This window comes from Phalacrocorax carbo, chromosome 1 (genome assembly GCF_963921805.1).
Source record: "Phalacrocorax carbo chromosome 1, bPhaCar2.1, whole genome shotgun sequence".
Lineage (NCBI taxonomy): Eukaryota > Metazoa > Chordata > Aves > Suliformes > Phalacrocoracidae > Phalacrocorax > Phalacrocorax carbo.
In genome coordinates this window covers 11,453,661-11,480,848 of record NC_087513.1, presented here as the reverse complement: position 1 = coordinate 11,480,848, position 27,188 = coordinate 11,453,661, and the positions used below count along the sequence as shown (strand labels likewise).

General features: G+C 37.7%; 1 protein-coding gene across 5 annotated transcripts in view; it reads right to left on the bottom strand.

Moving 5' to 3' along the window:
- Window positions 1–27,188, bottom strand: part of CACNA2D1 (calcium voltage-gated channel auxiliary subunit alpha2delta 1) — a 422,362-nt gene that overhangs the window by 214,790 nt on the left and 180,384 nt on the right. For all 5 annotated transcript variants that reach the window (XM_064443928.1, XM_064443935.1, XM_064443902.1 and 2 more), the window contains exon 4: window positions 15,048–15,107. In XM_064443928.1, the coding sequence (XP_064299998.1) occupies window positions 15,048–15,107 (60 nt within the window). The remainder of the gene's footprint in view (window positions 1–15,047; window positions 15,108–27,188) is intronic.

The window sequence follows — 27,188 nt, the reverse complement described above, 5'->3', positions numbered from 1 at the left end:
CACTTCCTTAAAACCAATTTCATCCCGAGCCTGCACACAGGCTCCCAGCAGCATGAGCAGCAAGCCTGGATCCTCGGTGACCACTTCTGATGTAATGTTCCAGTTTTGCCTGTTTCTTCTGACTCTCCCTAATCCTGCCCAAGGGCAGCAGTCAGAACAGTTCTGGGTTTTAACAACTCGGAGGAATCAGCTACTTCTGAATTTGCACACCTTGCTAGTTCAGAAATTGCACACTATTTCAAAAACATTTTAAATTTAATATATATATCTCTTATTCTAGGCAGAGAATTATTGAAACTCACAGCATTTTAGTTCTCCCATCAGAATCTATGATAACACATTTAGGCTTGGGCCCTTACACCTTGTATAATTCTCTTTAAAATTCTTGTACTGTTCAGCACTTCTTTGAAATTAATCTCTTTTCTAAAATTCAGGTTGGACAGAGAGACAAATAACAGAAGATGTTAGGAAAGAGCCATTTTGAGAAATTTTAAAAGAAGAGAAACAGCCATCTGCGGTGAAAAGTGAAATTAAGACAGGTATTTGATGAAAAAGACAGGCAGTCAGAAAAGCTCCTGCATACCTAACCAAAAAAGTTACTGAAAAAAGAGCTTAACAACTGGAAGACCATAATGAAGACGAGAGTATAAAGTAAATTGGAAATAATATATTAAAATGATGTACCTTTGAAGAAATGCATAATTTTTTCTCAAAATTTATCCTGTGATGCTTGAGGACTATTTCAGCTCAGCTCACAACAGCATCATCACACATTATTATTAGTATTAGTATTGTTAGTATTGTTAGTATTATTAGTATTATTAGTATTATTAGTATTATTAGTATTATTATTAGTATTACAGAAGTGTGAACTGAGATTTCAGAAAGTCAAAGAGGAAAGAATTATAAGTGTTTAAGAAGACATAATGGAAGGTGGGAAACTGAGGAGGAAAGAAGGAATGCTGCAAAAAAACATGAAGCATCTTTTCAAGGATGATGCCATGTTCACATCCAGAAAAGACATTAAGGTGAAAACTGGAGGGAAAGGCAGGAGACAACTGCAGCAGAGCAGTCATTCCCAAACCTTTCCCATCAATGACCTCTTCCGCAGCAGCCAAAACGTCCTGGGCCTCTGTCCCCTCCCTCCCCTGCCCCATCTCCTTTTCACACAGTTCAGGGTACAAACTTTGCTATCTACCTTGCCAAAGATTGTTTTGCTTTGTTTTCACTTTAGGACGTTTTCTGAATGCAATGGGCTGATAACTTTCACAGCTCCAGAAACGATATGAGCAGAAACCACCCTAATTTAGCTACTCTTTGCGTGGGAAAGTCCTTCAAAACTATTTCAGCAGGTCTTGTACTGCAAATACCTCTAAACGCTTATGCGCTGATTTAAGACACTTTATCAGCATTATGCAGAAACGCACTATTCTGAAGAAAGCAGCACAGTCTGTATGCTATTTGGATGCAATGAACTGAAAATAACAGACATACACAAACGGGTGTTTTGTTTGGATGAGACCAGCGCAGGGTAAGCATTAGCCAACTGAGCAAACTGAGCCCAAGGGCCAGGACTGCTTTCCTACTGTGCTCCACAAAGGTGATGTTCATACTGAACTTGCTGAAACTACCTATTATGTTTTCTCTGCTTGTATGTTCATTTCTGCTCAAATATTCCTGGTCTTTAAAACATGACAGAGGTAAAATTTGAAAAGCACAGACACATACCAGTTTAACTGCTTGTGTTCTCAAAGTATCTGAACCCATGAGCTTTAGTCCCCTGCATACTTGCAAACCAGAGACTTACCTAACAGTGTGCACCTGTTTATAGACCTAAATACACACACTATTAGATGGTATTTTTGTGCATATATGCATATAGATACATATATAAATACATGTACAAGTATACACACAGAGGAAAATGTACACAATTGATATATGCATATACATACCTCCCACCTATTTAAGTAGGGCTAGTTTAAGCTTACAACTTGTCTCATTCTTAAAATATCATGTCAACCTTGTTTATGAACACTGAGAAATAGGGAAAAGCATATTGAATATCTCAGAAATATGTAAGCTTTAACTCTTGTTCTCTTGAAGCAATAAAGAAAACAATTTGATCTGTTTCATATTAAATCATTTAAAACTCTTTCAAATACAGTACTGCAGAGCTCTCGTGCACAGATAAAAGGTTTTGACATATTCAGTTGTATTTCTTTTAATATTTCCTTATCAATATGTAGATGAAGAGGTGAATGAATTGATTTAAGTGCATCCCATTCTTGACAAACATACCCCAAGTTCAATTAGATGTATGGATTTGCACTGGTCTGTTCTTACTAGTACACGTAACCTCTTCAGTGACCTATTCTTGTGTCAGCAAAACCTCCTGGTATGAATCTGCAAAGGAAATCCAGTCTTGCTGTCCATGTCATAGTTCTTTTTCATAAAAGAAGTATTCATAATTCATAACTATAGCATAATTCATAATGTCACAATTTTTTTCATAAAAATAGTGGGATATTTGCCCTACTGCTGTTGGTAGAATGTCTGAGAAACTCATTAAAACCGATAGGTTTTCCTTCAACGTTCCTTTTTCCAATTTTCAAGCTAAATTTATCCATAACTGCTATATATTTATTGCTCTAAAGAAAATTTGTTTTCTCTTGGGCAGCATTTCCTCTTGGTGTTTATTCTTAACATAGGCTGTTTACTAATCTGTAACCACAGTGCTTTTTAGGGTAGAGCATGCTTTATTCTCCACAAAGAGTGTGATGTCTGTGTTTCAAAATAAAACACAGATCAGTCCTGAACACAGACTGCTCCTCATCTGTGTTGTGCTTCTTACAGTTGCCCCAAGGCACCTAAGCAATATCCAGACGCACTTTGTGGCATAGGATGCACCAGGAACCATTCTCAGCTGACTGTGCTGGCAAACCTGTATGAGGTTATACCCTGTCCCACTTTCTACATGCCTCCAATGTTGTCTCAACAGGTTTTAGACCCTCAAATACTCTTACATGCCCTGATATAACTAATGCAGCACCTGAAGCATGTGAACTCCCTAGTTTCATGCCCTGAAAACATTATTTTCTAAGATCACTACTTTCTTCACATTATTTCAAAAACTTTGAGCAGAAAAGCATGCACACACATATTATGACTTAGAGCCTCCTAGACATCACCAAGAGAAGTCACAAGACCAAGACTAGTTTGAACACTGATAATCTATGCCACCTGGCCCAACAGTCAGGGCCACAGTTTTGTGTTATTCAACAGTGTAGATTTATAGATGAAAGCTTTAGAAATGTGGTCCAGTTCCAGTCTTGAACTTATTTCTTAGAGAAATGTCTCAGGGAGCCAGAATTAAGACTCCATCCCTCTGTGCATGAAATACACACTAACAGGAATGGGTTAAGCATAGGAAAACACACAGATTTGAGATTGCTTCTGCTACCGCGGGGTCACTTCACCTACAAAAGCCTTTCGCGGTAGTCAGGCTGGCATCGCTGGCCCTCTGCCTTTTGCTCCCTACCCTACACTGTGTAGATGATAGAAAGTGCAGAATGAGCTATGGCTTTAGGTAAGTCACAGGCTCTACTCAAAAACGATCTGTGATCCTCATCACCTGCATTATCTGCCAGTTTTCCTTGTTAACATTCATACATTTAAACAGGAACTCCCCACCTTGAATGCAGAATCTCAAATCATGACTTTAATTAGCTGAAAGCCTTATGCAGCGATGTTAACATCAGCAAATATTTACAGATATGTTTCATAAATGTCATATTCAAAGAAGACTGTACTTAAGACCATTGCTTTGTAGTGTCATCCATATGCTGTGCCAGGGCGTACCATGTTTTCCCCAATACCAAACTTTATGAATGGCCTCCAGCTGAAGGAAAGCTCTGAGGCAGGATTGCATTGGGGGGGGAAGAAAAGAAAGAGACCGAGAGAGACTGGAAGTGTTTGCAGTTAAATCACCTGTGTCCTGTGCTCCCCTATAATAAGGAAAAGAATCTCTTTCCAAGTCAGCTGTCAGCAGAATAAATGGCAAAAACCATCACCTGGGATTAACAAATGTATTGATAAAATTTTTGAAAATACTTCAGCCTTAATCCAGCCTATGTTTTTCTCTTCTGGTATCACTCACTGAAAGGAAAAAAAAAAATGTCACCCTTTGCCACAGTAATACAACCCTAGCATAAAATACCTGCATATACTAGTAAAATAAAAATAAAATGTTCTATCTGAAAGGTGGGGAAGTGCTCTATGTAGGACTACATATTTCCTCCATGAGTATTTTAGAATACTTTAAGTGTAGAAGTCATTTAAACTACTGTACCCATAGCAAATTAGGTGAAATTAAACTTGCCTATATGGTGATCATTCATTCTGGTAGAAAACTTTGCTGGAAGTCTTTCACTTTTTAGGTAGAAAAAAATCACACACAAAGCATAAAAAGTTTTATCAGGAGAAAACACCAGAATTTTGTGCAAGCACAGAAATATATCAGTAGAGCCAAGCTCCTTAGTTTTACTGTCCCCATGTGTAACTCTTAAGAAATGCAAAACTGAAGTTCCCCTCGCGAAGTGGTAATGCCCAAAGGACTAAGAAGAGAATCCTACCTGAATTAATTATTCATCAGGGATTATTCATCCTTGTTTAAAAGCAAAGGTCTGTTCTGGATTAGCATAGTCATATTTATATTTATTCTTCATATTTTCAAGACAGTTACAATATACAGTGCCTCAGCGCAGTATAAATTGAGACTACCAAATGGGAAAATGAAAAGAGAATGATACTGTTTTCAATAAACACACAAATTACAGGCAGTCTTAGAGCTGGCCTAGAGCTCTCAAGACTTGCTAAATCCTAATGTCCCTCCAATGAGACCTGGAGTTGTTTGTATTTACTTACACAGTTCTGATCTGCTCATAGCCGATAGCAAAAAAGAACGAGAGAAAAGTAAACAAATGCTTAACAGCCCACATTTCTGGTCAAATCAGGTATCGGGTAGAATTTTTAAATGTTTCTTTGCATGATGTAGAAGAATGTTAGCATACTGCTAATTTTTAAGGGTCTAGTCTCTCTGCTCCATGTTATGCACATCTCTTGCTTTGTGGCAAGCCTACGAAATACCTGTGAGTACCTGAATCACACATCATTGTCAGGACATAAAAGAGCCACAATCTCACCTTTTGTTTTAATTCTAATGAGAATTACAGTATACTCAGGGTATGGAAGGATAGGAATTCTCAAATCCCTTGAGCAAAATGCAGCTCTTAATAATAGGACTGTCTAGTACTCCCAGAGCATTTCAAAGCCTGCGCAGAATGAAACTCCTATTAACACTTCTGTTGTATTTCAACCGCAAAACAGTACAGACATCAAATATTTTCTGTTTTCAACTACTGTACAGGCCACTGTCCTAGGAACATCACTTCTTGGTAGCATACTTTAAGTACATAATGTTTGGAAAATGCCATATATTTCTATTTTCTTAAGCCGGTAGGCTTTGTCTCTCTCTTTTTTTTTTTCTCGTGGTATTTCATGACATCTCTGAGGCCTACAAACTTTTAAATATGTAAATCTTCCAACTTCCATGTTAGCTCCTTTTTTTCTTTCTAGAGCTGATGAGTTCTGACAAAGACCAGCTGAATTTTCATCTAGTATCTTATAGGAATCCTGTGACAACATAAGTTAGAAAGGCCTGCATGACTCCTGTGGGTTTGCTGTCTGAAAAAAAACAGAAAGAAATGGAGTGAAAAAACCACAAATATCTCTACCTCCAAAAACCCAACTCACTCACCTAGAATTTCAGAAAGGCTTTATTTTTAATATGAAATAATATGCATAGTCCTAAATCCATACCTATATATTCCCAGTATTAGCCCCTTTTGACAGGAAACATTTTAAAAATGTTTTGGGTCTAATTTGCCTTAAAAAATAATCTCTGAAGTTTAGTATTATGAACGGCACCCCTTCTCTGAAGTAAGAATCAAAACTGTAATATTTTCTGATTTTCTCAATCTTTTAGAAGTCTGCCTTCATTATGAAAACCTAATCTGAATGTTACTTACTCCATTAATTGCATTTTCGTGCATATTCAGTTATATCAGGTTTTTTTCTTTTCATTAAGAAAAAGAGGCCTTCTCTCTGATTAGTAATTCAAAACCAGCAGAGTTAAGCAGGTTAGTACTCCAAAATGCACCAAACACAAAACATTGGTGCATTTCCTAAACTGAATGTTATATAGGGTCAGGGTAACATGATGGGCAATGGGGAAATGAGTTTGTCTGGGACTTGATGGAAACAGAGTAAACTAGTTATACTGGCAAGAATGAATCAAGGAGAAAGATACTGTTAGTTTTGAACTAAAAATATTTGGTAAGGGAGCTTACAGACAGACTAAACAGCATCCTTGAAGTCCGTTTCTAATTGATTTCACTGATTCACTAAACAGAGTAAAGCAATGATAAGAATTACTTGTCACAGATTTACATTAGCAACTGAATTTGAAGGTGAAAGGTAAAATCAAAAATCTAGTTAGCTGCATCGGTGTTACAAATTCAATGAACTCTTGCAAAATACGTGCAACAGCAGCCTGCAGAAAGCTTTTCTTAACATATCATACTTCTGTATTGTAAACTAGAGAACCTACAGGGTGTTAATAAATTGAGTACAATAGTACATCTTGCTTTTAATAAGGTGTTTGTTCAGAAAGCACATTAAAGACTCGTTCAAAACGAAGGTGCTAATGCATATGCAAAGTGTCTTAATAATGAGAAATCACACCTTTCCTTCTTTTATTTCTTTCCCAGCTCTTTCCTCTTTCCTTCCACCCCTTTTTCAGAAGCTGCACATTTTTTAAATTAGTTGCATGGTCAATAAGTAAAGAGTATTAGATGTCTTTTAACATATTTAATTTTTCAGATAAAACAGAATGCTTGAAAGATTCAACAATGATTGAAGGTGTTTCTTTGCTTTACTCTAAAAGCTTTTTTGGCTATTTCCCTACCAGGGAAGCACTTCACTAACCAGATGAGATCCTTGCAGTGACTTATGTTCTAAAGTTGCACTCCTATACTCAGTGTAAGCATATTAAGAGATGATAAATAACCAAATCTAAAGACCAAAAGATGTATCAGGAAAGCTAACTCCTCTATATTTACACATTTAAAATCCCTGCTTGTATATAATCTTGATTCCAATTGTAAAGCTACCATTTGCCATCCTTATCAACTTCCTATTGGTTTCAAATTCATAAAGTGTGAAAAAAATAAATAAATCAGGGATTCCAAAGGTGATTACAAATGCGTTCAAATGATTAATCACACTAACAATTATACTGGCGTTATCCTCACACAGGATCACATTAGATCTTATATAATGGAACCAAAGCAATCCAGATTTTAGAGGAAGTCAATGATTTCCAGACTCAAAGACTCACCTGAGAGAGTCTAGGATGTTATAAAACTCCAGGCAAGCTAGCAAGAGGCATTACCCTGAAGACGTTTTCTAATCACCTGGATTGGTTTTTTTGCCTTTAAGATGTTTTTGTTATATCTAACTAGTGCCTCCTGGAAATTTGTAAAACAAAAGGCATCACTGAGACTTTGTGAAAACAAGAATCTGAACATTAGGGTCAGGATGCTGGGGATGGACAAGCGGACAGGGATCCTGTGCCTGGTAAGGGATGCCAGACAAATTCTGCACTCATCTGGTGAAGCCTATGTCACATGTCTCCACACAGGCTTCAGCCTGGGCTTGTTCACAGTGAATTTCTACATTAAGATGATTCTCTTCTTACTAATTACAGAGATCCTAGGAAAGTAAAGTGAGAATGATTCAAATACTGCTGTATCTCCTGTCTTGTTTTGAGAAAGCACTATTGAAACACTTGCAGAAATGACTGTTCCTGCAGTACTCACAGTGCATGTTTATGAATCAAGAAGACATGTTATAAACATCAGAACAACCCCTAAAACCACCCAATTTCAGTAAATGTGATTCATTCGTATTTCCTCTCACCTTCCTACCACTCCCAGTGCACCCACAGAGCTGTCTCCTGAGTAGAGAGATGTCAAAGTGCAAACAAGCACTGACAGAAAAAAGGTGATTTCATTCCTTTCAGTGAGATATGGCACATTTGATTTAAATTACACACAAATTAAAGCTATATGTCACAGAAGAGAAGGTGGCACACAGCCCTTCAGAGAATATAATATTATTCTTCCTAAAACCTTGACCATCTGCCTGTCAATTTAAATCATTTGGTGCATTTTCTTCCAAATCATATAGGCTTTAGAAGTGTGAGGCCTTATCCAAAATTATTCAAAATCAATGGAAGGGTTTGGATCAGAGCATTGTGTGAAGATACAGACAGCTTTGACACTTGGCCCCGTGTTTAGTGTTGTTAAAACTTCCACAAAATTATAATGTATAACTTCACTGGGAAAGGATCCCACACCTCTCTGTGCCTTGTGGAGTCTGGTTCCCTCTACCCCAAGTCTGGAGCCAAATGTAAACAGTATCATTTCCCATAGAAGTGATTCCCTCTTTGCACCCAGAAGGACTATTAGAGGTACAAGATATGAGAGGTGTATCCTCTCTCTGATGATCTGAGAGAAAAAGTATTCTAGTTGGTTTTCTTCACAGAGTTTTTCCCTCTTTCAAAAGACAAAGTATGTTTACTAAACTGCCTTTTTAGAATGAAGCACTATTAAAGTTGAAAGTTTGGTGGTTTGTTTGTTTTCCAGCTGAGGCTTTTAAGATGCAATGTTTTACCGTTGTTGTAACATCCACAATAAATTACAGACCGTCCTGAAAATCTTTAATCTACAAGACACGACAAGCACTGAGAGATATCTTCTACTGCTCTGCTCTTGCAGGCCACCTCTTGGATCACCTCTTGTGATGTGAGACTTGTTTTATCACAGTCATCCATTTTATCTTCCATTTCTTAGCTGAGAAACTTTTCACTGCAGTTTTATGCAGCCAATATTTGTACTAGAAAAAAATATCATAATTCCAGAGTAATATTTCCATGACCTTTTGTCATTACTTTAAACCTAGTTGGTACATAAACACCAGCCTACACATAATCATCACAGCAAACGCTGTCTCAGGAATACCAGGACTCAGAAAATAATCATTTGCACAGAATAATATAAAATGACACTATCGGGTAAAAGATAAGGCACATTGAAAGGATGTTTCATGTGGCGTTTTAATGCGATAATTAATTCCTAAAAGTCTGAGTTTCAGTATTTATATAAATAAGTGGATGCTAATAGGGCATCCATAAAGACTCTCCGTGTTAAAATACAAATGAGATATCCCTTATGTTTATACATGTGTAAGTACAATTAATATTGCAACCCAACTGGAAACAAAATTGCTTTACTTAACCAACCATTGCAAGGCAATCAAATGTGGTATCGAATGTAATTGCGGAAGATCCATTTGGGGAATAACAGCAATTATATCATACAGGATTCTCCCCTCCTTCTTCCAATTCACATGCGATTTTTTTCATGCATCTCTATGCCAGAAAAATAACTGGACCATCACTAGTGTCAAAACCGCCCCCCCCCCACCCTGCAGCATGCAAAAGAATTCAAACTGACAAGGCTGTTTCATTTAGAAATGTTGGTTTGTGCCTCTGATTTGTAACTGCATTAATCTAAAAACATTTAAATAGGTTTTACTTCTCCAGCTGTAGATGGAGCTAGGGAACTGGGCAACACCCTTGGAGCAGGAAGCAGAGAATGGCATTTCTTTATCTGCTTGAAGCAAAGCACTTTGGATTTGCCTTCATAAGCTTCACAAATACTCTCTAAGGACTTAATAGTTTTCTAACAGGTGAGTATTATTTCAGGACTGTAGATGTAAAGTACAATTTCAGATATTTTAATTGACTTTGTGCTTAATCAGGAAACTACATGTTACAATCCAACATTAATGACTTTTTTCCCTTTTTTACTCAGAAGACATTCAATATTCTTAATTATTATTCTTAATTATCATTCCTTTGAATAATTTTTCACGTTTCAGTAGATTAATTAGCAATTGCCAAAATCATTTTGATATTTAATTATCAATGCAAAATATCAAAATCCATTATAATCTTTATTTCTGTCACTTAGCTAGAAACTAACGGCAAACATGTAATACACATGCTCTTAACTCATTTTAGGGTTTTTATTTTTACTTTTGAGACATTCAGTATACACCTGATAAGCACTCATTTATTAATAAAAAGAATATATATAGTCCCCAGTGTCAACATATGTATTTAGAAATCTATGCAAGGTGACAGAAGGATCAGAATATGAAAACACTTTAGCTCTAAACACCAGACATTCGGTGTTCAGTAATTTGCTGGGTCACAGCTTCACAGATTCAAATTAATATCAATCTGAGATTTCTATGTTCAGAGCTATTTTTGTTTTTGGTAAACATGAACAGATTATTTCCGATAAAACCAAAATAAAATTTAAAAATTCTTAAACTTTGGTAAAGATTTCTTTAACTATGGATCCTGGCAAGATCATGGAGCAGACTCTCCTAGAAACTATGCTAAGACACATGTAGGACGGAGGTGATTCGAGACTGCCAGCAGCCAGACTTCACCAAGGGCAAATTGTGCCTGGCAAATTTGGTAGCCTTCTACCACAGGGTTATGGCATCGGTGGAGAAGGGAAGTGCGACTGACATCGTCTACCTGGACTTGTGAAAAGCATTTGATACTGTCCCACACAACTTCCTTGTCTCTAAAATGGAGAGACATGGATTTAATGAGTGGACTGCTTGGATAAGGGATTTGCTGGATGGTCGCACTCAAAAAGTTGCTGTCAATGGCTCACTGTCTGGGTAGAGACCAGTGATGAGTGGTGTCCCTGAGGGGAGTGTGCTGGGAGAAGTATTATTTACCAACTTTTTCAGGGAGACAGACAGTGGGATTGAGTGCACCCTCATCAAGCCTGTGGATGAGACCAAGCTGAGTGGTGTGGTTGATACTCTAGAGGGAAGGGATGCCATCCAGAGGGACCTTGACAGGCTTGAGAGGTGGGCCTGTGCCAACATCATGAAGTTGCACAAGGACAAGTGCAAGGACCTGCATGTGGGTCAGGGCAATCCCAAACATGGATACAGACTGGGCAATGAGTGGTTTAAAAGCAGCCCTGTGGAAAAGGACTTGGGGGTATTAGTGGCTGAAATACTGAATATGAGCCAGCAATGTGCACCAGCACCCCAGAAAGCCAGTCACATCCTGGGCTGCATCAAGTGTGGCCAGCAGGTCGAGTGAGGTGACTCTCCTCCTCTACTCAGCTCCCATGAGACCCCACCTGGAGTACTGTGCTCAGCTCTGGAGCCCCCAGCATTAGAAAGACATGAACCTGCTTGAGCAGGTCCAGAGGAGGGCCATGAAGATGATCGGGGGCTGGAGCACCTCCTCTATGAGGACAGACTGAGAGGGTTGGAGTTGTTTAGCCTGGAGAAGGCTGCAGGAGACTTTATAGCAGCCTTCCAGCACTTAAATGGGGCCTACAGGAAAGATGGGTAAGGACTCTTTATCAGGGACAGCAGGATGAAGGGTAATGGTTCTAAACTGAAAGAAGAAAAAATTAGATTAGGTATCAGGGATAAATATTTTACTGTAAGGGTAGTGAGGCACTGGAACAGGTTGCTCAGAGGAGCTGCGGATGCCCCATCTCTGTAAGTGTTCAAGGCCAGGTTGGATGGGGCTTTGAGCAACCTGGTCTAGTGGAAGGTGTCCCTATCCATGGCAGGGGGGGTGGATCTATGACTCTATGATTCATCAAAAAGCCAAAACTTCAGTTTTCTTTTGTTTTACTTTGCTTGGTCTTCTGAAGTAGCTGGAATTTAATTTAATACAGTACTAGGAATATTGCAAGAAATTGTACTCTCAGTTACAAAGAGCAGGGAAAAGAGATTTTTTGTAGATGTGGGTTTGTGTTTCTATCAATGGTTTAGTCCCAACTTTTTTCTAAAAAGGCAAGCAAATTCTCTGCTTTAGACAATTCTGACTGTCTTTACATGAAATTGTTAGCTGAAAAAACAAAAATGAGGGACCAAATCTGGATCTTCAAAGATTTTCCCCTATACCAGCTAATTTCAGAAGACCATATCTGAGGAGGCTGAATTTTCATTATACTGCGACATTAACCTACTGTTCTGGTTTCAGCTGGGATAGAGTTAAACTTCTTTGTAGTAGCTAGTAGGGGGCTATGTTTCGGATTTTTGCTGGAAACAGTGGTGATAATGTGGAGATGTTTTAGTTGTTGCTCAGTAGTGCTTACACTGGTCAAGGACTTTTTCAGCTCCCCGTGCTCTGCCGGGTGCACAAGAAACTGGGAGGGGACACAGCTGGGACAGCTGACCCCAACTGACCAACAGGATATGCCATACCATATGACGTCATGCTCAGTGTATAAAGCTGGGGAAGAAGAAGGAAGGGGGGACGTTAGGAGTGATGGTGTTTGTCTTCCCAAGTAACTGTTACATGTGTTGGAGCCCTGCTCTCCTGGAGATGGCTGAACACCCGCCTGCCCACAGGAAGGAGTGAATGAATTCCTTGTTTTGCTTTGCTTCCGAGCACAGCTTTTGCTTTACCTATTAAACTGTCTTTATCTCAAACCATGAGTTGCCTCACTTTTACTCTTCTGATTCTCTCCCCCATCCCACCAGGGGGGAGTGAGTGTGAGTGGCTGCGTGGTTCTCAGTTGCTCACTGGGGGCTAAACCACAACACCTACAAATACAATCTTTAAAAGTCTTTAATGTGTACACGCTACTTTTGCTGCAAACTCTTCAATAAACATTCCTATTTTGAATAAGGTGTTAGAACAGGCACTCCGGCATTCTTTTGACTGACACATCCCTTGTCGCTCTGCTTAGACCTTTGTATTAAGGCCAGCTCTCTTTGCCCTTCTCCTTTTGGATTTGTTCCACCGAAGTCAGCCCATTCCTTCCCCAGAAAGATTGTTTGTGATGTTTTCTTCTTAAAACTCCAAAGGCTATTATTTGGCTGCAATCTGACTGTCAAGGACATTGCTGATCATGAGCTCATTAGAAGCAGAAATAGATTGTCCCAAAGAGCTTCTTTCTACAGTGACTCATGTGCAATGCTGCTGGAAGAGCTTTCATCACCCAAACCCAAATCCTAGATGAGGAACAAGCCGCATACAGCATGATGTAGACAATTCATAATGCTATATGAAGTACTTTAAGAACCCTCATGTGCATAAAGTTTTACAGTAGATCTTCTATTTTCCATCACAGCCATTAGAAGAATAAATCTTCCAGGGAAAATTAAGTTTATCAGAAAGATCTGTGTGCAGACTAATCTGAGCAGGCATTTTCTAAAAAGTAGGCCAGAAGAGTAGAAAGATTACTTCTGGCAAAAATGGAACAAATTAAATTATAAGAGGCGTAATACATTTATTTGAAATTTAATTGCATAACCTAATGTCAAGGTTATTTTATGGTGCACGCTGTTCTCATCCAAATTTAAAACATTAAAGCACAAGCTCGGTTTGCAGTTACTTTATTATAAAACCAACCGCTTTTTTAATATCTTTTATTTTATTCTGACCATAGGCTTTGCCGGAGCCACATCATTAATATAAAATCACATTTCAAAATTACTTTGAGATCTCTCCTTGGCAATGAGTTCTGGTAAGACCAGAAGGCTCTCTGGTATGACTGACTTCTACTGCAAGTAAAGGGCGAAAAGAAAACGAAAAGCTGAGGCAGTGTTGTTGATGTGATGCCAGTGTGTACTGTAAGAAGAAAAATGAATAGAAAGAGCATCTGACTGTATTCACACTGTTCTGCACTGAGTCCATCAAACCTGCAAGTTTCATTTTCTATACAGAACAGAGACAGATTAGCAGAAAAGGTCGATGTAGCGTTCTCATTATTGCATCCCTATGGAATATGCATTCTGTGCTTTACCGTGTATTAGAAGCTGGGCCTGTGCATAGAGTACACTTAAAAGCATTCAGGCTGTGTCCAGACCCTCTTTGCACTCCTAAAAGACAGTCACTCTTATCTGAATTACTTGGCCTAACCTTAGGGATTTTTTTTGTCTGTTTGTTTTCAGATGTCCAAGTGTCTGAGGAACACTAGCTCAGAAAGGACATTATAGAAAACCATTGTGCATTTAACTATGTGCCGCTATGATTCTAGTGGATGTGCAAACACAGTCTAGGTTTGTAGCAACATCACGTAAGAGCACCATCTGCTTTCATTTCTGAAGGAACAGGCGATGAAGACATAATAAATTACTTTGACACTTAGCAGGGAGCTGTAGCCTAAAATTAACAGGCTTATAATTATGCAGCACAATATTAATTTGGCTTGATTGGTAATAAAGAATGAATCTTGTACGTTTTACAATCATCTCACTTGTTTTTCAGTAAAGTCTGGAATGACTGAAGAAGATAGTTTAGTGTTTGACCAGGTCAGGGCCTCTTTCAGTACTACTAGAATATTGAAGAGAAGAGATGCAGCTATTAAAGTATGGAAAAGGATTCTGAAAAAATAATCCATGACTCCTAATATAGACAGTCATGTAGGTAGCCAAATCCTCCTGTATTAAGCTTTTTCCTGCCTTTTTCCACCATATAAGCAAAAAACAACTTGTAAAAATCCTGTCTATGATTCTGTTTCAGTGCTTGGAATAGCGCACTTTTAACAGGTAGTAACCATCACCCAGATGTCTTCTCTGTAATCATTCCTTGTATGTCAAAACAAAGAGGTGTCTTATATATATCTCAGAGCTACCTCCCTGGGTCTGGGAAGCTCCCTATGAGCTTCTGAAGTGAAAAGTCCACTTTATTCTCTAGACACCCAGACTGACACTGTGTTTACTGAATAAAATAAAATGCCCGTTCATACCCAATGACTCCTTCTGTGGCGGATGTATAAGCAACATATTTGTAAGAAAATAGTTCACATTTCAAAGAGGCAAAATTTGAGAAGGTTAAAAGGAGAAAAACTGAAACTTACCCCAAACTCATCCCTCCACTGATGTGATGCTTGGTACTTTTCTGCTTCTTTAGCAAGGCGCTGAAGACCAAAGAGAGAGAGAGGACATACACTTTAGTCTTTACCGATTCTTCACATAGCAAAGCCTTTCTTTTTTAATTTCTTCATATACATGTTTTCTATATATACTTTTCTATATATCTTTGCTTTTTTGCACTTACTTGAAAATTATGTATATTTGAGTAGACACACCATCTCATTTCAAAAATGCTATTTTCTGTACTATTTTCCTTTTTAAGTACCGCAGTCACGCATTAGAAAACTTAACCCTCATTCCAATGTCATTTAAGAAGTTCTAGTTAAGTTTAAAATACATCAATATCCTTCTGAAAATACCTTCTCCTCACACACACCACCTTGCCTTATATGTATTATTTTAATCTACCATCCAATGACAAGTATTTATTACAATCTTAAAACACTGTATTATGGACATTTATTTCTCCATTAAATTATTTAGCTTCAATTTTAGGAAGTACTGACATCCCCGGTGATTATTAGGGACCCATAAAAACTCAGTAATTTGGACTAATTGTAGCCTGGCCCCCTGGACTGAATACACATTAGCAGTTGGAGAGTAACAGGCATGCTCATAGCGGGCATTCTTCCTTTTAAATCAATTTGGGAGAAATCCAGTTTGTCCACTTAGCCCCATGGGAAGCACAGCACAGGGCGCAGGGGTGATCAGATGATCCTCTTGCACATCCATCTCTTGTACAGACGCAGCCATTGGCTTGGCAACATGTCCCTCCTCACACAAAATTATTAGCCTTTGAAAAAAAGCTGTTTGTACACGCCTATGAGGAGTTTACTACAATTTTGCATAAGAGGGTTGCCAAGCGTAATGCCTGTTCTCCAGCTGAGCTGCACACAGCATCCCCAGCGCCGGCAGCCCTGGAGGCACGCACCCACGCTGAAAGCAAACAAGCTCACTCTGAAGAAGCAGCTACCTGATGTGAATGTAGTTCATGTGGACTGAGCCACATCCTAATTCTTGAGTGACTTACTCTGAGAAAAAATTCCTGTACAGCCCAATAAAAATTTTAGCAACTGTTTCTGGGGAATAATGGTCCCTGTCTAACAGAAATAGCCTGGCTATATCCAGGCTAAAAAGTGCTTTACTGTGTAACAATATGTGCACAGCAAGCCTGATGATCGTTTTAATATTCAGACCAATTCCTACACAAAATGAACTGGTGGTCTAAGTCACATTTTCAGTTGACTCAACTGTCAGTTTTTGCAAACAGCCAAAAGGAATATGACCATAAAGTTCACATAAGCTGGAAACGCAGAGATGGTGCTGTCAGGATCTCACCTCAGCCCCATTCTGGGATAGCAACTGCTATGTTATCTGATGCCATGTGGGCAGTCCCCCTGCCCTCTCTAACAACTATCAGGATGATAAATTTCACAAAGCAAAACTTAGGATCTTTTTCTTTCTTTTATATTGCAATCATCGTATATAAACAAAAGGACCCCAACAAACCTGTTTGCTCTGCTGCCAGAAAATGTGTCCCTACTCATTTGTTGTATCATGAATTCAAATGATTCTTACCTAATAGAAAGCTACTAGCATCTTACAGGCATCGCCACCTGGAGGTACCCTCCAGAGTAGCCAAGTACCATATTTACAAAAGGAAAACTACAATATAATTTGGTGCCTCACACAGGGAAGAAGCACAGCCCAACTCTCCTTTGACCACACTGGACAAACACCTCAGATATCTGCCATATTTTCAGTTTTCTGGTAACATACTAGAGCAATTTTGTCCATCTAATTTCTTCAATCACTGCAGCCAGCTCTGCCTGTAAATCTGGCCTACCCTCTGATGAGTTCAACCTGATTAAGTCACGTTTCACCAGACTGTAGCAAAGCAAGATATGACACTTACAACAGATGTAAATAGCTGCAGTTAACACTGCCCTCAGATTTCCCCCACAGGCTGCTTCGTTACCTTAAGGTACACAGTGAGGTGCACTTATTTTCTACAACAGACAGTAGAACCCAAACGCGCAGACTGTAAAATGAATTTTGAAGAGAAATATATAATGAGCATTAACATAACTATGAATTTTGTGTGGAAAGAACTGCAGCCACACTTGAAATTCCTCAGCTTCATGAAAAGTTGGTAGATTCTTCAGCTAATCTGTACTTTAAAGCAAAAATGCTAAAAGCAAATTAAAAAAGTAAAAGGTTTTTTTGGTTGCCTTTTTTTTTGGGGGGGGGAAGGCGGGGGGGGGGGGTGGGCGGTGGTCCAAATGGGGAAAAATGAATACTCCCCATCAAATTCTCCTCCTGTAAGAATTTTTCAGTCAGGTTTAAGTTAGAACCCATCCTATCTGTCTAAATAACCTGCTAAATAACACCATGCACAATTTCAACAGCTCTTTATAACTTAAAGTATCTCCAAAATGGGAAGTCATTTGAGGTATGTGCACAGAGCATAAGGTTAAAGCCTATTAAAGGTAGTCAAGCTCATATGAAAGCAGAAGTGACCAGTTACAGTGAGGAACAATAACGAAATGGCTGCATTCCTTGACTCAACCAAACCAAAACCCACACATGACCACGAGTCAGGCTTCTGATTACCCAGCTCATCTCCAGCAGAAGGCTTTATCAAAATTTATGTTCAGGCTATCATAACACATAACATGCAAGGACTTCATTTTCAAGAATTAGGTGTTTTTCCAAAAGATATATATGGATTGACTGATAGGAAGTCTGTGCATGCAGAAACCTGAATCATTCTCTCCTGTGTACTACCTTTGATATTTTTAGGAAAGATAAGGGAAGAGTACTCAAAATAAGTTACAAAAAATGAAAAAGTATTTTATGAAGCTAAGGTCTTCTGAGAAGTTCCTCATTTCTATTCAAGGAGAAATCCTACTGCTACAGAAACATGGAGTCTAATGATTGAGACATTCACCCTTCCACAGCAAGTGCTTTGTTAAGAGCAAGAGTAAGAAGTCAAGACTCTTGGGTCGAAAATAGCTAGACTGTGAATCAAACTCAAGTTACCTATGCTCTTTATTGTGACACAAGGAGAGACTAATTTTTCACCTCTCTCAAAGAAATCATGCCTGCTTCCTTTTGAGGTATGCAAATGTCAGGTCTTGCCTTCCCTGTTTTGATGGAGGAGTCTCTGGAGAACGCCAACAGAGGAGTAACACGACAGCAGGCTGACATCTGACACTTCCCATTTTCCCTCTCATTATAATGGGAGTTTAATAAGGTAACACCTTCTTTAACACCATGACCCACTGCAGTTCCCTACAGGCTTCTCTAGCAAATACTAAAATGTTGAGATTCATATTTCTATATGTAAGAAAATAAGAGGAAATGGTTCTAAAACAAACATGCAAAACAATATTTTTGCATATTAGGTTTTAATCATTTCTTACTTCATGCCTCTATATGCGTGCTGTGAAGATGAAAGCTGTGAGATGTTTTCAGGGCTTGAATGAAGCTCTATTTAACATAATCTTGTTAGATAAAAAGGATGAAAAACCAAACACCACTAAAAAGGGAAACAAGAACAAAACTAGCATGTAACAGAAACATGCTGGCTTACTTCAAGGTATTTAAAAAACCCCTACTTTGTACAGTCTGCTGGAGAACAAGGATTCTCAGATTATGGCAGAGGCACTCAAATTACTCTGAAGTAGTACTTAAACTGAGAAACCATGATCAGGAAGAGAGGGCTGCAAAAGCTAACAAAATGCTGCAGCATCTACTCCTATGCTTTTGGAGGATGCCCGGCAGCTGTGGGATGGTGCTTCTAAGTAAGAGATCAAAAGGACTGATGCTGGATTTAGCCAGGGTGATTGACACAATAGATGATGTCAAACTTAAGGTGCTTGAAAACACTGACTAAACAAGAATTCGTTTAATAAATGTTCCTGGATGAAACACTTATTTCTACCTCTTTATTTTAACTTTTTTTTTAATGAATGAGAACTGCTCTCTCCCTTGATATTTTGTAAATATTGTGCAGGGTGCATTATTTTCAGGAATTTTCAGGATACTTAGCTCATCAATAAAAGAACAATTATCCCTTGAAAGACAGCCACTGCCCACAAACAAGTATTTTTAATCAGACTTTGAGAGAAATCAAAAGTTTCCTTCCACTAGATTTCCTTAATTTTTTCAAAGGGAATGGTTACCTTTAAAGCAAAAGAGCTATGTAGATAGATAAGATGCAAGTGTTATTTACTCCACTAGCCTATGAACTTTTCTTTAACTTTTAAAGGGATTACAAAAGATCACACACACACACACACAAAGCAAACCAACAAAACAACCCAAAGCTTAGCTGCCTGACAATCTTAAATCTGTCTATTTTCAAAGGTTTTGTCCCCAGATTCCAAGTGCACATTACTGTCTCTGAAAGACAGCCTTTGATGCAGCACAGACTGCAAGAAAGAGACCTGAAGAATCTTTATCTGATCTGTAAAGATCAACTCCCTAGAAGGCCTATTCATCTTCCAGCCTTCATTTTTGTGTGCATATGTCATATCTTTATCTCCTCCTAGCCAGCATAGAATTCTGTCAGCTAATGGCCCCATTACAATTATGTTCAGTACAATGAAATCAATCTTTTTTTTTTTGCTTCTCACTCTCCTTTAAGTATTTTATCTCGGAAATAATATTTGACTACCCCTTGATATATTAAGCTATTATAAAATGTGTAAGCTTAGAGTTATTAGACATCAATAGCCTCACAAAGCTCTCTAAAATACCAAATCCATGGAATTTTTAGGTTATTTTAAGAAGATAAATACCCAGGGAGAATATATCAATACCAAGCTTAAATAGAACAACGTAGAAATATCCAATGAACTTCAAATCCCGATTTAAAAATATGATCCAAATATTCAACCCTATTCTTGCATGAACAGTATAAAAGCCACAAGGACTATGTGTAACAGCAGTTTCAAACATGGTTTTTATATGTGTGTCTGAAATACAAATTACAGAATCATAGAATCATTAAGGTTGGATTGTGTTCTTCTATAGATGATTTTGCATTGCACATCACTTACAAGAGAGAAATATGAGGGAAAAAATTTATAAAACTGGGATAAAGTGTCTGAAGTGTCAATGGAAGACTGATACTGTTATTCCACTGTAGCTTTAACACAGACCGACAGAATTCTAAAGAATTGCATTTTCACTTCAGTAAGCTGTTACTTTCTGTATTAAACCAAATTAGAACTATTTTCTTTTGCCCTGATTCTACTGTCTTTACTTGCATGGACTGTTCTCTTTTTGTAGTAACTCTTGGTAATGAATTAGTCAAACATCTATGAATTACCCTATTACCCTACTGTATAAAAAGACCACCCAGTTTGGCCCAAGGGGGTGTGACTTCAACATGCAACACTTGCCAGCTGGAAGGTCAGCAGCCAAAAAGTGAGCTTGGGAGTGTGAATGATCGTAAGATCATAACCCCCATATAAATACACGTGGATTTACTTTTCTTTGTCTTTATTTCCATTTTCCCAGTGGGGCTCAGGAGGGGTTCATAGGGACTGATTACCTTTTTACATGTAAATTTTATGAAGATATGTGCTATACGACCTTTCTCAGAAGCAAGCATTCATAATTACCAGCACAAAATCTGACTGAGATTTGATGAAGCTGGGGCACATTAGCTTTGGTAACATGGTGCCAACCATAAAACAATGTCTTAGATTGAATCAAACATATACCTAATTTTGCTGATTTAGATTCTAACCACAAGGCTTAAGTGTCCTCTTCCAAGTAACTTCTTTTTTCCTTTTAAAAATATTTTGATCACTAACACTGTAGCACATAAGTTTACATGATTATTCATATTTCCCTACCTCAAATAAGAACTGTGATCCTACGCACTGCTGTATTCCATTATATAAATAGAATAATCCTTGGTATAACTCAGTGTAACGAGAATTTCAATACTTACACAGAATTTTTAAGATTTTTTTTTTATGGTGACGAACAGTAGGATTTTGTTTTCTGCTGATCTGCAGCATGGTTTTATTTCATGTATTTACACTGCAGAGTCACAGCCTCCCTCCTGCTCTAGCATCTGCTGTGCCACATGATGACAGTCTGATCTGTGGGCTGCTAATGAGGATATCTGAAGCAGATAAGGTCACAGACAAAGAGTATGTTTATAATTGGTCTGCTGTATTCAACATAGCCCTTGTATGATATATTCCCCAGCTACTGCCTGGAGACAGTTTCACTTTTGTCATCTGAGGCAGCAGATGAGTCATGCCCATAAGGAAGAAGGGTAGGTTAGAGGTCTGCTGACATTGTAAGCCTTACCAAAGCACTCTTCAGATAAATTACTGGTATGAATTTACATGTAATCTAATACAATCAGCAGTTAGCACAATTCTTTAAAAAGCTGATGTTGTTACACTCTGCACCACAATTCAAAATAACATCTCAAACTTTGTCTTCCACTATTAACCATTACCAACATCCTAAATTGCTAGATTTATTTTTTTTCTAATCCAGCTGTAGATTACAAAACCCAACTTTAATTAAATAATAAAGAGAACATTATTTTACATATTTTTTGTGCTTGCCTAATGCATTTTAAGCCATTTCTGTCTTATTCATGTGAACAGTAATTCTATTTCAGACCTTCTTTATCAGTTTTCCTAACAAGATGACCTCATATCCACCACAAGGCTGTCATGTTGGCTAAAAGGAAATCTAATGGAAAAATGTTATTATCACCCCCCATATATGTAGAAGACAGGGCTTTAAAGGATTTCTGTGTCTGTTAACAACTGTAATGAAAATCGTTATGATTCAAGACAATCTTTATCCCTGCTGTTTGATTACATGAGTGAAGGAAGAATCAAGGTGATTCTCCACAGAAAAATTTTACCCTTGCAGTGAATTTACAATTCCAAAACAGAAAATTTAAAATAAAAGAAACCACTGGTCTAAATAAGGTCAGAAATCAATGGGAAGACAAATCTGACCTACAGTATTGCAGGTGAAGTTAATGCTTTCTGACATGAATAATCATATTGATTTTAATACGGAAAACTAATATAGGAAGACCCTAAATGAATACATTGCACATGTGGCTTTTGACATCTAAAATGTCGCGCGCAATCACCTGTCTCTGACAAAACTGTCATATGAGAAAAGCCAAAAAGGATAAAAGCAAAAGACCATTTGGCACAGTAACACTTTTCCACTACATAAAAACATCTCTCCTCTAAAACATGAACTAGAAAGAACTCTTCTCTCTTATTTCTCCTCTTCTCTTATTTTGTGGATTTAAGAATGTAACCAATATTAGCAAATTATCAAACAGACGAGACAAAAGTAACGTAGTGGTAGCACTACTCCTCCTCTTAAAAGAGTGCTGGAAGTGTTTTTTAAAATATATTATACTAAAGTAATATTCTTAGGTAGGATTTAGTAAGAATCTAAAAGCAGTCAAATGTACAGTTAAGGTAAACCAATCTTTGATTCTGTCCTGAAAACAAATCTCAGAGCAACTGGAACTACCCATCACTGAAAACCATCACTGAAGAATAAATAAATAAATAAATAAATAAATTAACAAACAAACAAATAAATAAAACATTCTAACAAACAATCATTTAAACTTCTGGAGAAGCAGTACAGCTGGGTACACACCTGGGTGACTTCGCAGCCTATGGAAGTTGCAAAGGGGGATGCTGTCAAGTACCACTTGGTTGCTGTCTGGAAACTTACTGGTTGCCACCTCAGCTTGGTCTCTAGCATTCGTAATCCTAACTAGTAAGACCATTAGTACTAGACGAAAAGAAAACACACATGAGCAGTCAATGGAATAAATGAACTGCAGGTGCAAAAACACTGCTGGAGGGCTCCTTTCTGAGTACCAGAGAATAGAGGAAACCAAACACAGCCACAGTGAAGAACAGAGGGAGCACAAAATTGTCTTCTATGACCGGAGCACTGAGTCCAGACCGGTAGGTATAAAATACGGTTTGTATGAAATATCCTACAAACTTAATATGCTGCAGAATGAGTGTACAAAATAATTCTGTCCAACTATTATTAAACAGCACCAAGGAATGTAGGTAATTCTCATCAGAAGGCAGAGAAGCAGCACTTTGTTAAATTCTACATTTTCCACATTATGGGGAGAGGGAGGGAGGGACGGCACTCAGTTCCCAAGTTGCGCACAATCAGATTTGAGAAGCTGGGCAATATTATGACAGCTTGATACTGCCAAACACGTTTCAGTAGACAAGGGAGTAAGATGGAGAGAACTATAGATAAAGGCATGAAGAAAAACGATCAGAAGGGTAAGAAATAGTCTGTCAAATGCATCTTGACATCTTGCAGTGAAATTTTGCTAGAGTGGTGTACAGAATCAGCAAAAGACCACTTCTTTTAACGTATAATTTATCCTTTTAATTTGAACAGGTTTCAAACCTTTAGAACTTATTACATTTTCACTCTAATAATTCATATGCTTTAAATTCAAGTCACATTAGTGTTATATTTTTTAAAAAGTTCTAAGTGAGGGACACACGCTAAAACCATTAGACTGAAATGGCCAGCTGCTCCGACAAATCACAAATTGCACAACATCACCAGCTCCAGTTCACTGCCTGCCTTAGGAAACTCTTTTAAGCTTCACAGCTGAGCTAGTAACTTCACAGGCATGATTAGAAGATGACACATATGTGGCGTAGGCATGCCTCATTACCCTGCTTTTTCAACTGTAGTGTATGTGTAGTCTTCAGCAACCCAGGAAAAATCAGCACTACATAAATTTATTTTAGAAATATCAAAATTAACCCGCTCCAAAATAAGTGTTCTAAGATGTCAACAATGTAATCTTCCTCTAACTTAAAAATAAAAACAAACCTTAGATGCAGTTCAGCTTGCTTCACAGCTCCTTTAATATCTACTCATTAAGTATCCAGTAAAAACAAACAAACAAAACACCCTTAGCTTCTCAAAATGTATATATGTTAGCAGTTCCATTAAAATCTGACTAGGATCCAAACAGGAACAGACACAACTGAAATAGACATGTAGCTGCCTAATTTCAAAGGCAAATGTAGGAAAAAGAACAAATCACGTAAACACCTCCTTACTAGGGACAGGGAGAAGAAAACATTGATGTAGGCTTGCATCACTTCTGCAAGAAAATCCCTAATGAAGTCAGTTATCTTTAAACAAATGAGGGATGCAGCAGCTGTTGCATTTTGCCTCATCATATACTCAAAGTGAACAACGTATTTTACAGAATCTTCTAGTTTTATACAAGTTCAGTAACAATGTATTGAGTTATATTGATATACATTCAATATAACTCAATAGCAACATTTGATATATAACGATTATTCAAATTACTGTTTGCAATTTTTGTTTCAAATTACAGTATTCTGCTAGTTAATGCAATTCACAGAAGTGGAGTATAACTTACAAATGAAACACTACTTTTAATGAAGTGTTTTGAGTTCTGGATTTACTCACACTTTGTGTGCTGCAAAAGACATGTAGATGTAATGCTGTTATAATCCCAAAAGAAGATCAGAAACCCAGCAATTTAAAATCCAGGCCGAAGAGATAGTCAGCTGTATCTTTTGGCCACATCATCAGAAACAGCTTTAAGTTCTCTCAGAATTGCATAGGTATTTCTATAAAGAACAAAATCCAGAATATCAAGAAATAACAGGAGTGAACAAAGCTCATTACCACCTCTTCCTCTGTAGAATAGGACTACAATGTTTTATTTCATTAAGACACATTCATAACCTAAATCAGCATGATAAAGTCCAAAGTAGTGAATGATTTACAATAAAACTGAGATAGCACTGAAGTCTGCAGTAGCATTTCCAGAAATGGGCCTATATAATACACAACTTTATTCAGAATAAAATTCAGAGATTGAATGGTAGAACCATCATGTGAATTTAAAAAAAAAAAAAAGAAGAAATCAGCATCTTCTCCTAGGTTCTCAGCTGTATGAACCAGAATCAATCTGAATTTTACTGATTAAAATTTGTTAAAAAATGAATAAATTTCTTAAAAATATATGTATTTTTTAAAAAAATACAGCTGAATAAAAATGTGGCCTTAACAAGGCAGGATAGTGTATTAACAGCTTTGCATGTCAAGGAAAAAAACGGAGCAGGTGGTAGGCTATAGCAGCTGAATAATCAACTCGATCTCATCAAGAGTCAGTGGGCGAGAGCCAAGGAAACGTGTTACTGTTGGCAACAGCAGAAAGAAATGATACATTAATACTGCACGCTATTTTCATGCAACATTTCCCTAATGGAAGTAATTCTAGTCAAAAGAAATAAAAAGTGTTTAACAGAGTCCTGGAGAAAACTGAGTGCAAAGGAAAATGACCTTCTCCTGACAAATCGTAACATTTTTGTTTTCCCAGAGATAATATGTCGGTCCTGACAGCCATGCTGGGAACACACCAAAGCCTCAACTGCTCCTACACCTGGCTTTGCACTGGGCTAACAAGGTACTCAGATCTCCTTTATTTCTTTCTTATTAAATGGAGTGTAATAAGATGCCACTTCTAAACTTTCCCAAATCTCCTTTAAAAGAGGTGTTGCACCCCCAACCTTCTCTCTCTACTGGACAGGTTCAAGTTTTAACTTCCAAGCATAGCCATGCGATGTTGTTAAAAACAATTCACGTCCTTTGTCAGTAATTCCTCTTCTATAAAGGACTATGTGGGATTTACTCTCTCCTTACCCTCCAACAGAAAACTCTTTCAGATTGTAATGTAAAAACATTTTAAAAATTAAAAGTAGACAAAAATGGAAGACGTGAATGCTGAAAATGTTGTCTGCTACCCTTCCTCAGTCCTTTTGGCTTCTGTAGTCTCTTCCCATGTCCTTTGAACTGGGGAGAAACTCCGCACTTTTATGCTTCCAGTTCATACTCAGATACACCTCTAATTCCTGCTCTCAAAGGCAAGTTCTATCCTAATATAGGTGCACAGTTTTACAGCAACAGTTGCTGAACCTATAGCATAAAACACTTTTAGTCAATGTGATCATTTCTCATCCAGGCACAGGTCCAACAAAGGTATATTATTATTAAGTATACGCCCATAGGGATAGGTATTAAAAGAACCATATTAATTAATATATTGAACATTTCAGCAAATGCTTAAGTATCTCTCAAGGTGACCAAGTTCCATAAGAACTGTTCTTCTGGGATGAAATCCTGACCCTACTAAAGTTCGTATGAGGACTTCCACTGTCTTCATTGATATTTCACTCCTGCTGCCTCAAGCCCTATGTGTGTGATCTCATGAAATTCATAACCAGAGATACTCTTCTAGATTCAGTAATCACCAATAGCCACGCATTGTTTTGGCCATTATTTCTCTTCAGCATCTCTTGTCATGTCTATGTTGCATATTGGACAATGCATCACCTTCTTCTTCTAGGCAGTACAGTGCAATTCTGGGTATTCTTGTGATTAAAGAAAATCTAACCTGGTTCAAGTGTATCCTTAACGTCTTAAGTAAGGGAGTTGGTTCACATTTCTGCACTATAAGATCTTAAAAATAGACATATATGAAAAAAAATTATTTTTATTCTTAAAACCTGTAGTTTAAAAACTAATGCTGCATATTGTCATGGCTACAGAAATACTTAATATCTTTCCACAAGCACTGTAAAGTAAAAAATATTAATGGCATTTATCATATAAATAATCATATTAACAATCATATAAAGGAAGGTAAAGCAGAAAAGTGAAATTATTTGACCAAAGTCACACAAAACATTAGTGTCAGGTGCTAGTAACACCTGAGTCCATAAGATTTATCCTCTGTGTGGGTCCATTGTATTTACCTTTCAGTATCTTCCTCCTTTTTATGATTCTATACATGACCTATAACTATGCTTAAAATGCATTTGATTGACTGTCCTAGTGGGTAGTGTATATATTTGAATCAACATTTTATAACTTCCTTCCAATTTAAAAAAAAAAAAAAAAATAGATTTTTCTAGTGTTACTCTCGCAGGTGACACGTTTGAGAACTACTAGACATGGTCTGGGTTTATCCATGATGGCTTCCACCAAAAGGTGTTTAATTAGGATGTCTC